The sequence below is a fragment of the Acomys minous genome (genome assembly GCF_964271855.1).
Source record: "Acomys minous genome assembly, chromosome: 14".
Lineage (NCBI taxonomy): Eukaryota > Metazoa > Chordata > Mammalia > Rodentia > Muridae > Acomys > Acomys minous.
Genome location: NC_140496.1, coordinates 48,332,345 through 48,347,296, shown reverse-complemented (window position 1 = coordinate 48,347,296; position 14,952 = coordinate 48,332,345). Strand labels below are relative to the sequence as shown.

General features: G+C 48.9%; 1 protein-coding gene across 3 annotated transcripts in view; it reads left to right on the top strand.

Moving 5' to 3' along the window:
* SLC10A7 (solute carrier family 10 member 7) overlaps window positions 1-14,952 on the top strand; it is a 229,376-nt gene that overhangs the window by 200,321 nt on the left and 14,103 nt on the right. Inside the window, exon 11 of one of the 3 annotated variants that reach the window (XM_084757535.1) lies at window positions 2,384-4,485. The exons of the other annotated variants lie outside the window; for them this stretch is intronic. Within the exon in view, the coding sequence (XP_084613661.1) occupies window positions 2,384-2,400 (17 nt within the window). The 3' untranslated portion in view covers window positions 2,401-4,485. Of the gene's footprint in view, window positions 1-2,383; window positions 4,486-14,952 lie in introns of those variants that run through there. 3 annotated transcript variants of the gene reach the window in all.

The following is a 14,952-nucleotide window of genomic DNA, read 5'->3' as shown; positions in this document are numbered from 1 at the left end:
GTTGGGGTCTTACATAAAAACTCAAATTAAAAGTTTCTCTGCATTTGGAATGTGACTCTCTTGGGAGAATGAGGAATCATAATGTGGTTTTGAATTTGTCAACTAAAAGTGGATAGCGTTCATGTTTTAATAAATCTTAAGCAAAGCTGTCTGGTGGAATTTTTGCAAGTTTCGTTAAGTTTGGAAAATAATTTCATAATGGGACGCATTCTTCAAGGAACACTCCCTACCCATGGGTTGAAGTCTCGGCAGTCAGCAACTGATGGAGCGAGCTTTGGGCTCCGCATCCCAGTCCTGGTAGTGAGCGTGCCGCTTGCCCCATACTTCCTGAACCTGGCTCTGTGTCTGTATAATGGGCTAACGTCTGCCCTCGGTGTCACTGTAAGACTTAAAGGCAAACTTCGCTAAGTTCCCAGCACAGTCCTTGGTGGATCATAAGTGACCAGTGTCTGACAGAATGGGGACAGTCACTGCACGCCACAGACATTTCCGGAGACCATTTGAGATTTCATCTCGCACGGCACTCAATGGCCTCCATAACGCAGTGCTGTTATTCCGGTTAGCTATAAATGTGTTAGTGTGCCCAGGGTTGCAGTCACGCGACCCTGTCATAGATCTTCCCGGAATAGCTGTAGGTCAGCTGTTGACCTCGAAGAAAGCGTCCTGTCCTGCATATTGTTATAGATGCCGCATATGGCATGCAAGGCTTATGAAAACAAAGGCTGCACCCAAAGGTCAAGGGGTCAGAGGGGCTCAGATGAGCCGTGTTCTAGGAGAACAAGTATAGCCATGGCCGTCCTTGCCTGTCCACAGTGCGCTGTTCAACCTGACCCTGTCTCGAGACTGACTATGGACTCAAACCACAGTGGATGACGATCTCTGTTTCTGATGCTCTTCTGAGCAAACACCAGCTAGTTAGACCTACTGCAGGAAGCACACAGGGGCAATTAAAATTTCTTCCCTCCTCACCCCCAGGGTGTCTCTGTGTAGCCTTGGCTGTCCTGAAACTCACCCTTTACACCAGGCTGGCCTCGAACTCACAAAGATCCACCCACCTCTGCCTCCCAAGTGCTGGGATCACAGGCCTGTGTCACCATGCCTGGCTTGGTATTTCTGTTTATATAAGCAAATCCATTCAGATCCAAGATTCTCTTTTTTTTCTTCCTTCCCCTTACTCTTTGCTCTTTTTGCCTTTTGAAAGCAGATTTGCAGAAATAGTTGTTCTGCTAAAAGGATTGGATGAGCGTGGATTTTTGTTTGCTTGTGCAGTTTGCTCAAGAAGTATACACTTGCCTCTTCCGGTGATGGTAAGATGCTGTGGCAGCTAGTGACGACACAGTGATTGTGACGTGCCATAGTAGCTATGTGACCACACAGTGACAGTAAGACATTGGTAGCTAGTGACCACACAGTGTAAATCTTTATCTGTTTCACACCCTGATGGCTCTAAGCTCTCTGAGAACTAAAAAACCTAAACACCAGACCTGGCCTCAGAGTCCTGAGGCCTGCAGTGAGAGCTGTAGCTCCAGTTCATGCGTTCTGCCACTTGATCCTGCTCGGCTCCCTCCTATAGTCCCCGGGGTGCACCTCATTGCTTCTCCTTATCCCAGACAAAGCACCCCTGTTTCCACATAGCCCAGGGCCTCAGGGTGGCTGTCAGATGGACTTGGAAACCCCACTAAGGTTGCTCTACTTATTTTCACAAGCCCCCTCTCCTAGCGTCCTGAGGTCCTAAGGGTGGCAGAGCATGTGTCTTCGCAGTGACCTGAGCTGTAGCCAGTGAATGTCAAGATGGAAATCTTGGTCTGTGTTGGGGGAAATTCACAGTCCAGAAAGTGGAAGGAAGTTTCACATAATGTCACCCAGAGTGACTTTTTTTTTTTTTTTGGCGAGGTAGCGGGCGCTGTCTTTACACACAAAGATGAAATACAACAGATTATAATATAGCTGCTTGGCACTTTAGAAATACATCCTTTCCTGTGTCAAATGCTGTCATAATATTTCTTCTAGTGATTTCACATTCACACATACACACAACATACACACACATGCACCACATACACACACACGTGTGCACGCCTCAAGTAAAATACATTAAGGGGAACTTAGAAATTGCAGTTTAGTATCCTGCCTGCTTTATTTAAGAATAGCCCTTTGGAGGCCAACTGGTGCCACGTGCCTCATGAGGCCTGGGAAGCCGCCTCGGTACCCTGCGTGCACTCACCTTTGGTTTGTTTTATTGTTCTCGCCTCATCCTGTCATGGTCTCTCCCACATACTCACGTCTACACACATGCTGAATTTGATTCATTGCTTTTATTAGCGCCTTTGCCATTGATTGATTAGTTCTTCGTATTAGTACTTTTTCTATTGATTGATTGCAGATGAAGTGACTATTTGACCTTTAATTATGAGGCTTCCTATTGGAAATGACATTGAGCTATGGGCTCACATCATCCATCTGGAAAGCCTGACATGATGCCGTTCCCTGGAGCTCGTTCACTGAGGAAGGAAGCCTGGAGGAAGCGCAGAGCTATCACTGGCCTTCATCTGAAACAATACTACGGGGCTTGTTTGCCATGCTCCTCAGCTCCAGTGGGGTCGGAGGCAATTTCAAGACAGCAGCCCTTGCTGTGGGTTGCCATAGAAGCCAGGGACTCTTGCCGGTTATTCTCCAGTCTGGTGGTGATATTAGTGTAATAATGAGAAGATATTTTACATAGCAGAGATGGAAGAACAGCTCGAGCTAGGAACGGCTCAGTGCACAGTCGATAGAGCTCATCAAGAAAGAGATTAGATCCCAGGTAGCCCCTGGAATTGGCACTTCACTTTTATTCATCTTTTTCTCTCGGGGATTCAAATCACTTTGCTTTTCTAGAGTTTCACCATATGTAGAAAACTTTTCTTGCTACACCTAGGAAGAGAATGGTTCGGGGTGTTCAAGGTCCTTAAGTCAAGTTTGTGTTTTATTGGTGTGTAATTTAAATACCAAAATAAAATCACTTCGTCTCAGACCAAGTCAGCTATTGACAGTCAACAATAATAGTCTCAGTTTGTAAAAGCATTTCTGAACTGAATGCACTCCATAAATATTTCACTGTGTAGCTTTGACTGTCCTGGGCTCACTTTTGTAGACCAGGCTGGCCTCCTCGAACTCACAGCAATCCTCCTGTCTTTGCCTCTGCCTCTGCCACCCTGAGTGCTGCCACTTATTAAAGGAATGTGCCACCATGCCCAGTTTCCATTTATAATTTAAATTGTGTTTCATTATCAGTGGCTTATAAATTCGCTCTATAGACACTTCCTCATGTTCTCCCTGTGACCACTGCTGAACAGAGGTTAGAAGCTAAGAGCCGGGAAGCTTTTAGGATTCAGGAGAGAGTGGGAGCCCCAGGCCTGATCCGAGGCTAGCGCCCAGCTGCAGCTGCTCAGCTGGCTCTCAGCAGGCACTGGGACACATCATGCCCAGGGAAGCTTTATGATGCCACTGCCTTGTGAGAAGGGTCCACATGGCCCTGAGTTCTTCCAGCTTTAAGTTTTTGGAAGTTTCTGTCTGACATTTCCCTCTCTATAAAAGAATCTTCCACTTAGGTGTACCAAGGAAAGGTCTTGAAAGAATAGTGTCTTCACAGGCCTGGGAAGATGCTCAGCAAAGCCCTTGCCCCACAACTTGAGGACCTGAGTTTGAGTCTCCAGAACAAGCTGCGTACTGTGGCATGCATCTGGAACCCAGGACTCCTGTGGCGAGGCAGGAGGTGGAGACGGGAGAGACCCGAGCCCCTGGGCCAGCTGTCAGGACAAATATCAAGGATTGTTCTCTTCCTTCTCGTGTGCTCAGTGGCATGCCACAGTGCCCCGCCCCAGCCCCCACCTCACACACACAAAAGAGGGTTCCCCCCCCCCAATCCTCACACTGTCCAGAGAATGCTTAGGAGAAACAAACCCACAAAGGGATCTTTTATTCAAGTTTAGTTGGAAGCTTTCAATCATGGATTTCAACTGGAACTGAAAATGTTAACAAAAGTGTCATCTCCTTCTTAGGAAGACGTGAAATCAAAATATAGAACTTTGAAAACTTGGCCGCTCTGGTAGTCTTTTTACCCCAGAGCCTGACTAGGATTCTGGTTGAGACACGAGAATCGTTTGGACTATAACCGAACTGAGCATCACTGTTTCAGGTGGTTATTTAACCCTTGTTACCTAAACAACTGTGTCAATTAGCAAGCCTGGAACTACAAGCTCACTTTGCATAGGCAGAATGAAAAGAGGACATAATTTAACTTAGCTCAGATCACATAATTAACAGAGGCCAGTCCTGGATGTCGTACATATAAGACCTTGGCATGGCTTTGAATTGTTTTATTAATTATTTATCAAGAAAGTTATGAACACATTCTCCTCATAAGACATTTTCAGAATACTTAACATTTCTAATTATCCTGATACTCATCTCTTGCTTTTCTTTATTATAATTGAAAACATACTATTTCCTAGTGAGTCTTCTTTCTGTGTGTGCATACGTATCTCTGTGTGTGTGTAAGGGTATGTGCACACATGTGTACGGGAACCTGCAGAAGACATGGTATCCCGTGGAGTGGCCTCTGGGATCCCTGCTCTGTGGCTCATACCTGCTAAGCTCTCTCTCCAGCCTCTCAAGTGGGTCTGGTTGTGGCAGCCTTCCCTCTCACGAGGCAGTGCTGCCGGCATTGCATTCGAAGCAGCTATGAGGTGCCATGCCTTATGACGGCAGGCTGTTAAGGAAAATATGGAAATCCAGAGTAAAGATAGGACATAGAATCTCTAGGAAATAGCCAGGAATACATCCCGTCTGCAGTGTGTCCTTTGAAGGGCAGGCAGTGTGGGGGCTGTGCCTTTTAACAGTGTCTTGCAGGGGTCACTAAAACTGGGGACCCAGGAGATTTTTATCCCCGTGCTAAAGAAAACTAAAGGCAGTCTGTCGTGTACCTGTTTTTAAAAGGGGGGCGCACTTTCTCTAACAAAGTACATTTTTCTAGAGTTTTGTGGGCTGTTTTGTCTTTTGCCCTAGATTTGATGTCACTGGTAGTGTAGCTAGATTTTGTGGCCAAAACTTAGGAAACTCCAGGGTTCTGTGTCCCAAGTGTGAGACTCAAGACAAGGAAGCTTGTTTGAAGATTCTGTAGCCTGAGGTTCAAGTGTCAGTCACTCGAATACCGTGCAGGATACTCTCCCAGCTGACCAGCACCCGGGTGTGCATGCCTCTCCTGTTTTCTGTACCGATGACCTTCAGCCTACAGCTAGGAACCCACTTCACCCTGGGACTCACTGAAATAGGTCTGAGGGCTGACAGCCTTGCTTTGCGCCTTGCCCAGGAGAAGGCTCCATTTTTCCCCCCCACCCCCCCCATATGCCGACTGTGTACCTTCTGTTTTGGGGTGTCCTCTCTCAGAATTCCTATGAAATACCTAACCTAAAAAAATGTGACCTAGAGTAATTCTTGATCAATATAAAGATTGCTTCATTTATATTATTTTACTCAGCTTTGTTTTTAATTGTTTCTATGCCTTTCGTTGGTCTAGCCAACATGTTCTCAACAGCAGTAATAATAAAACAACAGCCAACACTAATCAGGTACTTAGCAGGGAGAGCATGTACTGAGTACTTTTCACAGGAAGTAAGTAACTACTACAGTAAATACCTGAGTGCGGACTGTGTTGAAGTCATGTGTGCAGTCATGTGTGTGCTACGCAGTGGAGACTCCAGCCCCAGCTGTGGCCAGTTCTCACTGGGGAGTTCAGCCCCTCCTGCGTCGGAAAGGACCTACCCTAGAGGCAGCAGCAGCGCCATACACACCATGTCGTTGTCTGGCTCTCTAGCAACTAGACACCTACTAGTTAGCATAATGAATTCAGAAAGAGGTTTGGATTGGTGCAAGTACTGCCTTGCTACTTTGCATGATAATGATCATAAGTGGGAACTGCCTAAAACTTTAGAAAGATCGCACCTCCCGCATAGGAAGCCCTTGAGAATGCCAGAGCTTGATCCCCACCTAGTGTTATGGGCACTCCTGAGGAGGGTCTGAGCTCGCCTGAGGCTGCCCAGATGATCAGCAGCCTGCTGTCCGTGGCCGTGCAAGAACCGTGTCAGCTCCTGCAGGCTCTGAAGACAGGGCGGAAGGACAGAGCTAGGGTTCCAGGCTTACAGCCTGGGTCTCTGCTCCCAGCTTCAGCTGGGTCTTAAAGACCTGGACGGGGCACCTTGGACTTACTAATCCTGCTTTGAGGGTCAGCTAATCCTTCACCACAGTGGGATCACTTACAGTTGTCACCTGTTAGCTCAGTGGCCAGATGTGCCACCGGTTGTACAGTGGCATGTTAGATTAAATCCTAATTCCCATTGTGAGTCTGAGAAAAAGCATTTTGTTGCCCTAAGACACCCGCTCACATAAAGATGCTAAGATGGGCTAGTTATTTTCTTTTGGGTTTACACCAGTTGTTTAGACAGAAAGTAAATACAACTTCTCCTGGGAAGGCAGCTTGCCTTGCCCCTATTAACCGTGCATGCGGAAGTCTGCACAGAGACATACACTGAGAAATGTGATTTTTCAGATCCAGCTTGGCGAGGTGACATTTGTCCATTAAAAAAAAGTAGTATTTTTAAATGTTCTCAGCTGCAGTTTTCAGGCTTCCTTAAGAAAAACAGAAGTACCAAAGTCTATATAGCCTAATTAATGAAAGAGTCAAAGTAGAAGAAACAGCCAAGGCTTCTTTAAAATTAAAATTGTAACTATTTTGGGAAAGTTATGATACCTCACACTTCCCTGAGGATCCATAGGCAATCATTGGTTGCTGGGAGGGGTGGAGAATTTTTCTTGGTGTGTAGCCACTGGTGAGACCACCCTGTTCTCTAAGTAAGCCCTCTTAGAGCTGTTCCTCTGTGAGGCATCCTAACTAAACTCATTGCTTCCAATGGAAGGAAGGAGGGAGAGAGGAAGGAAGGAAGAAAGGAAGGAGGAAGGAAGCAATCTTTATTGCTATTTGATGTCAGCTCTTAATGTCAGAAGCTTTTATCTCCATAGTCAACTACAAAGAGCTAAACTGGACTCGCTGGTAATCAGGACCGTTCAGCCCATGTTTCTGAAAGGGACATTCCAGAAGAGCTAAGCTCATCATGCGACATCTTCCCTTTTCCAACCCTTTCCAGTAAAGCCAGTGCCGCGTTCCTGGAACACCAAGAGCCCACTCCCCAAGCCTTCCTACTCACCGGTGCGTTCTCTGTGAGTCGCACAGGGGTTTGCTTATCATTACTATTAATATTGAGGAGGTTTGCCTCCAGCAATACTAAAATGTGCATCACAGAACAGCACGGCTTTAACGTGTTAGAAGTGAGGAATCTCACCCAGGAGATGCCGGGCTCTTGAAGTTACAGCTTCCCATCTCAACTTGCAAACAGGCAGGCGGGTGAGCAACAGCCCCCCTTTCGGAGTTGCATCCCCAATTATTTATTTGGTCATGTCTCTGCTGAAGTTCCCTTAATTGAAGCAGGCACTGTGAGCCAGGGAACGTACGTTTAGTGACAGTCGGCACTGTGCTTTGCAGTAGAGAGAAATATAAACCTGCAGGTGTGAGGCAAGGGGCACACGCATCCACCCCTCACCCCTACCCCACCCTCCCACCCCCAGATACCCAGCTACAGCCCCATCCACAGGAGCAGGCATGGAAAGTCAGGTGTCCACTCCTTAAGCAGTGGGCACTTAGTAGGCCTTTTACAAATCACTCAGGACAGAAGTAGAGAGAAAACTAAACATACCTGAAAAGATGGCTAGGCCAGAGAGGACTTTAAGACAAGTGACTTTGGGCAGCTGAGGACATAGCTCAGTCAGCGGCTTGCTCCTTAAACACAAAGACCTGAGTTTGATACCCATAACCTGTCTTAAAAAGTTGCATGTGTTTACTCACACTTGGAACCGGGGCACTGGGGTTGTCATGGCCGGGCCAGTCCTCTTTCTGTTGCTTTGACAAACACCATGACAGACGTAACTTAAAGAGAACCAAAGGGAAACTCCATAATGGTGAGGAGGGCATGGCAGCCGGCAGCCAGAACAAGGTGAGAGCGTTTATCTCACTCGTGCACGCACATGCGCACAACACACAGGATCCAGAGATAGCTAACTGCAAGTGTGGCTAGGCTATAAACTCTCAAAGCCTGACCACAGTGACGTATCTCCCCCAGCAAGGTCTGCAGTCCATAGCCCTCCTAATTGGCTCCAGCAAAGGGACCAAGTGTTTAAATGCATGTGCCTCATCCAAACCACAACAGTGGGTTACGAATTCCCAAGGCTTTCTGGCCAGCCAGGCCATCCTAATCAGTGAGACCCAGGCCAGTGAGAGGTCCTGTCTCAAACAATGGGGGTACAGGGGGAAAGGACCCCAGAAATGGCTCAGTGGGTAAAGAGACTTGCCACTGAGCCTGATAACTAAAGTTTGATCCCTGAGACCCCATAGGGGAAGGAAAGAACTAATTTGTACAAGTTGTCCTCTGACACATGGTATGTCTCTCTCTCTCTCTCTCTCACACACACACACACACACACACACACACACACACACACACACACACACCAAGGTGGATGGCACCTGAGAAACAACATTAGCTTTTACATGCACACATGCACATACCCACAAACATACATGTATGCACATACACACACATCAAAAAAAAAAAAACTCAAACCAACTGATTTCATCCATACATCCATTCATCAAATGTTCTTTGGGTACCTACTATGTGCCAGCCCTCTCTGGACCCCAGGAGTACAGCAATGAACAAGTATAAAACGCACGCCCCTGTTCAGCTTCCTTTCCAGCGAGGGCAAGCTGACAAGCCCTTTGGTAGCAACAGATCAGGTGGCAGTGCTGTGGATAGAAATAAAGCTACTGGACAGCAGGGCACAGAGGGAGGTGCGAAGGTTTCAGGCACTGACTCGTGCACCTTGGGAAGGAGAGAGTAAACACATGGATGCCCAGGAAAAGGACTCAGAAATACCCAGGGACAGAGATGGCCAAAGACCAAGGCATGGGGCATGCTGGAGGGAGCTGCAGGCCGCTCTTCAGCAAACATAACTGAAGTGGGAATCATTTCTATAACTAAAGCAAATGAGATTAAAACTGCTACACCAAGACCCTCCAGCAACATCCAGACTTGGCCTCACTGGTCCTTGTGAGGACTTACCTTTTTATCCAAATGAGAGGGGCAGCCACTGGATGGACAGATGACAAAGCTGAAGTTGCAAGGTTTTTTGTTTGTTCTGTTTGGGTTTTGGTTTCTGGTTTTGGTTTTGGTTTTGGGGTTTTAGTTTGGTTTGGTTTTGCATTTTGTTTTTATTTTGGTTTTTGGTTTGGTTTCGTTTTTGTTTTGTTTTGGTTTTTGGTTTGGTTTGGTTTGGGTTTGGGTTTTGGTTTGGGTTGGGTTTTGGTTTGGTTTGGTTTTGGTGACTCTTTTGCATGGGTGAGATGATGCACATGAGATGTGGGCAGATCGGTGAGCAGCTTTGGTCCTGACAATGAATACTAGCAGTGGACAAGCACAGAGCCAGCGGGAAACGCGGAGTGCACTAGTCAGGGTTCTCCAGAGAGACAGAGCTGATGGAGGGAATGCATGTGCGAATTTATTAGGATGCCTTACAGCTGTAGTCCAGCTAATCCAGCAATGGCTGCCTAAAAACAGAAAGCCCGAGAGTCTAGAAGTTGCTCAGTCCGTGAGGCTGATGTCTCAGCTGGTTTCCAGTTCACACCAGAATCCTGGTGCCAGTGAAGGAATGAACTTGCCAGCAAGCAGGCAAAGAGCAAAAGCTTCCTTCAACATCCTTAAAGAGGCTTCTAGCAGAAGGAAGGCGTGGCCCAGATTAAAGGTGGTCTTCCCACCTCAGGATCCGGATCAAAGGTGTGAGTCTTCCTACTTAAAGGTCCAGACTAGAAGTGGATTCACCCACTTCACACCAAGCAGAAAACCTCACGTGTCTGTCTTCTGTTCCCGGATTGTAGTTCATGCCACTTGTAGTCAGGCTGACAACCAAGAACAGGCCTCCCATTGGGCAGTGAGACGCGTGTGCAAGAGGCAACGTGAAGCAGCAGCCTGAGGGCCACAAGTGTGATTCCCTTAGGAAGAGCGCAGGAGAGTGGGTCTTCACAGCAGAGAGGGATCCAGGAACAGAGCCGGGGTCCAGCTTCAGGCATGAAAATCTGTGGTCCTTTCCACATCTGGTGGAGTCTGCAACCGTGGTCAGAGCGTCACTCCTGAGGATACCGTCTCAGTCTGTGGAACAAGATGAAGTCACTCACGGTGGGCAGCTAGAGGGGAAAGAGCTCTGAGGACTGGGCTTACCCAGAGAGCAGAGAGGTGGGATTGAATTGATAACAGAACAGAATAGAAGTGCGCTGGACCAGCCACACACGCATGCAAGCTTGCAAGCCCACACTCTTCTCTCTCATGCAGTTGAGTTCAACACTGTCAGACAGAAGATGCAAAAAGTCTTTGAAACTCTGGAAGATGGGCCTGGCAATCATATGGCACCTGCTATGTTTGCGCTGTATTGGGTTAACACACTTCATTATCTCAGGGAATATTTATAACAACCTTGCTCAGTACTCATGATCCATTGTCCAAATTAGAGAACAGCTCACCCCAGTGCACCCTCTGAGTACATTACAAAGGTGGCACACAGCAGCCCATTACCGTGCTCCACGTCTGTCGAAGGCCTGACCCGTCAGCCTGCCTCACGTTATCTTCACGTGGGAGCTATCCAGGAGTAGGCAAGCCAAGAGCCACCCACGCCCAGGATCTCCCTTGTCTGGAAAGCAGGTCCTCTGTCTTCTCTCAGCCCTTAGTAGTCCACTGTGCAGCGAGGCCAGGCCCTCGCATTATACCCATTGACTGTACCTGTGCATTCGCCCTTCTCCATGAAGGCTGTGCCTCTGGTTTGTTAGCTGAGTTGACCGCACCACTTTGTGAAATTAAAATTACCTGTGCCAGATTAAATACATTCATTAAGTATTCAAGGAGGGAAACAGGAAGTGGGGGTGGGGGTGGGGGAATAAAGTAAAAAATCATTCTTTCCAGAATTGACTCTGAGGGTTTTCTCAAGTTCTTCTGGATGGAAAACTTCTAAATGGGATATTTTTTTTCTCAATTTTATGTCATTGAGACTGAATAAAGGTGGAAAGTATGTTACCAAACAATTTCAAGTCAAAATAAAACACAGAAATATGACTCCAGCTTTTAGTTTTTAATTTTATTTTGAGTTGTGTGTGAGCCTGTGTGTGTGTGTGTACCCGCGTGTCAGGCGTGTGCGACTGCCCATGGAGACCAGAAGAGGGCATTGGATCCCCTAGAGCTGGAGTCACAGGCTGTTGTTAGCTGCCTGATGTGGCTGGATACTGAACTCCAGTCCTCTGCAAGAGCAGTGTCTTAGTCACTGCTCTAGTGCTATGAAGAGACACCGTGACCACTGCAACTTTGTTGTTGTTGTTGTTGTTGTTGTTATTGTTGTTGTTTTCAAGATAAGGTTTCTCTGTGTAGCTTAGGCTGTCCTGGGTTCACTCACTTTGTAGACCAGCTGGCCTCAAACTCACAGGGATCTGCCTGCCTCTGCCTCCCAAGTGCTGGGATTAAAGGTGTGCGCCACCACCGCCTGGCCAACCACCACAGCTCTTTAAAAGAAAGCATTTAATTGAGCTGGCTTAAGGTTGCAGAGGTTTAGTCCGTTGTCATCATGGTGGGAAGCATGGCAGCGTGCAGGCAGACATGGTGCTGGAGGGGCTGAGAGTCCTACAGCCTCATCCACAGGCAGCAGAAAAGAGAGAGAACTGGGCCTGGCATAGGCTTTTGAAACCCCAGAGGCCACCCCTAGGGACACACTTCCTCTGACAAGGCCACGCCTCCTAGTCCTTCTCAAATAGTGCCACTTCCTGATGACTAAGCATCCAAATAGATGAGCCTGGGGCCACCTTTCTTCTTCAAACCACTACAAGCATCGAGTCCTCTTAACCGCTGACTCATTCCCCCGGCCCTAAAGAGTCAGCCTATTGAAGAGAAATGGATCTAAGGACAAATGGCTGGTTTTAACTCTCCCCATGAAGACCGCCTTGTTCTGGTATGTGAGAGGCACCCTCGCTGAGACTTTTGTTCATCATAAATAGTATCACAGAGAAGAGAACTCCGGCTGGAAGTTCGACTTTAAGCCATACCAACCAACCAAACGGGTAGTTAAGCTGGTGAGTGAGGGGCCAGGCTGGTGAGTGGGGGGCCAGGCTGGTGAGTGGGGGGGCCAGGCTGGTGAGTGAGGGGCCAGGCTGGTGAGTGGGGGGCCAGGCTGGTGAGTGAGGGGCCAGGCTGGTGAGTGAGGGGCCAGGCTGGTGAGTGGGGGGCCAGGCTGGTGAGTGGGGGGCCAGGCTGGTGAGTGGGGGGGCCAGGCTGGTGAGTGAGGGGCCAGGCTGGTGAGTGGGGGGGCTAGGCTGGTGAGTGAGGGGCCAGGCTGGTGAGTGGGGGGCCAGGCTGGTGAGTGGGGGGGCTAGGCTGGTGAGTGAGGGGCCAGGCTGGTGAGTGGGGGGCCAGGCTGGTGAGTGGGGGGCCAGGCTGGTGAGTGGGGGGGCCAGGCTGGTGAGTGGGGGGGCCAGGCTGGTGAGTGAGGGGCCAGGCTGGTGAGTGGGGGGGCCAGGCTGGTGAGTGGGGGGGCCAGGCTGGTGAGTGAGGGGCCAGGCTGGTGAGTGAGGGGCCAGGCTGGTGAGTGGGGGGCCAGGCTGGTGAGTGGGGGGGCCAGGCTGGTGAGTGAGGGGCCAGGCTGGTGAGTGGGGGGGCAAGGCTGGTGAGTGAGGGGCCAGGCTGGTGAGTGGGGGGCCAGGCTGGTGAGTGGGAGGCCAGGCTGGTGAGTGGGAGGCCAGGCTGGTGAGTGGGGGGCCAGGCTGGTGAGTGGGGGGCCAGGCTGGTGAGTGGGGGGGCTAGGCTGGTGAGTGAGGGGCCAGGCTGGTGAGTGGGGGGCCAGGCTGGTGAGTGGGGGGGCCAGGCTGGTGAGTGGGGGGGCCAGGCTGGTGAGTGAGGGGCCAGGCTGGTGAGTGGGGGGCCAGGCTGGTGAGTGAGGGGCCAGGCTGGTGAGTGAGGGGCCAGGCTGGTGAGTGAGGGGCTAGGCCACAGCTTCCTCAGATCTGACTAGGACTGAATGAGTGCCTTCCTGAAGTTCCCTCTGTCTGTCAGTGCAACGCATCTCAGAGAACGCAAAACCCTGGTGTCACAGGAGGGGACAGAATCAATGAAAGTTCGTGTCCACCGTCAGCTTCTCTTTTGTGTCACATATGAATGGAGTGCAGTTTTTTGTTTGTTTGTTTGTTTGTTTTTTAATAGAAGTTGCCCATCTTCAAAATTGTCTGGGGGGGAGGGGCTGGTTCCAAAGGACCCAGGTTCAGTTCCCAGCACCCACATGGCTCACCATTATATGCAACTCCAGTTCTAGGGGCTCCAGCTGCCTCTTCCGGCCTCCCCGGGCATTGCATAAATGTGGTGCACAGACATGCATGCAGGCAAAACACTAATATAGAGAAAATACGAATGAAATTTATTTTACAAGTTCTGTTGATTAAAACAAGGACCCCATGTTGTTTAGATTGAGCCTTTCCTGTGTGGTGATCATGTTAAGTGTGGTTGTGTGACCTTTGAAATACTCACTCTGTGTTTAATGTTTTCACTTTGTTGTTGTTGTTGTGTTGTTGTTTTTTTGAGACAGGGTTTCTCAGTGTAGCCTTGGCTGTCCTGGACTCACTTTTGTAGTCCAGGCTGGCCTCAAACTCACAGTGATCCACCTGCCTCTGCCTCTCAAGTGCTGGGATTAAAGGTGTGCGCCACCACACCCGGCTGTTTTCACATCTTCTGAGTAGAATGGACGCTCGTCTTCAAAGTTGTCTAGGAGGCTGGACAGATGGCTCAATGGCTAAGAGCACTGGCTATTCTTCCAAAGGACCCAGGTTCAATTCCCAGCACACTTACATTGTTCCACAGCCTAGAAAAGAAAGTTGTCGCCTTATTTTTTGTGTACCACAATCGTGGTGGCCCCTCCTGGAAGTTACAGCCAGTGTTTGAAGGAAGGCTCTGTGGCTTAGCTCTTCAATGCAGCCCTGAATCCCCTACCTGCTAAGTACTCCTGCAACGCTGTGGGGTGAGGGTGGGGCTCATCTTCAGTCGGCAGAGTTAAATGTTTGCTTGTCAGCACCCGCTGGGCTGGCCCGGCCACTCATTTTCCAATCAAAGCATACCTGTTTCAGAATAAATATAACACCAGCTGCTTATTTTGGGTTTTTTCTTGCATCTTTATTTACATAAAACTTCCAGCAACGTGACAGCAGCCAGGTAACTGAAGGCAGAAAGACTATCTTTAAATGGGCTGAAAATACCTTCAGACAACTTTGGTTCAAAGTAAGTAAAAGCATGCCGACCTTAAGTACCTTTGTTCAGAGAGGTGCCCCTTCCTGTTAGGCCTTTTTGTGTGAATACTCTTTCCTTAAGCTTTCGACTCCGTGTGTGTGTGTGTGTGTGTGTGTGTGTGTTGAATTTGTCATAGATTCCTATTCTGGTGCCCCTCAGCCCCCTCGCACGTTACCAGTTTAAGCTGATGGAGAGCACAGGCTGTGGAGGCAGCGTGTCTGTGTCTGTGTCTGTGTGTGGCCTGGGCAGTGTTTTCCTTCATGCTGCCTCACTTTCTCCCAATCCATGAGCATGATGGTAGTGGTTCGCTCAGCTGGGACAAGTGGCTGGATGTGTGCTTTCAGAGCACACACTGCACTCGCCGTCCTGTCTGACCAACAGACAAGATCTACATGTGGCTTCTGAAGCCTGGCCTGTGCCAGCTGTCACCACCAGAAGACCTAGGTGTGAGCGCTACTCTTTCCTCAAAAGGCCTTGATGACTAGAAAGATTGCTTCCTCTCTCT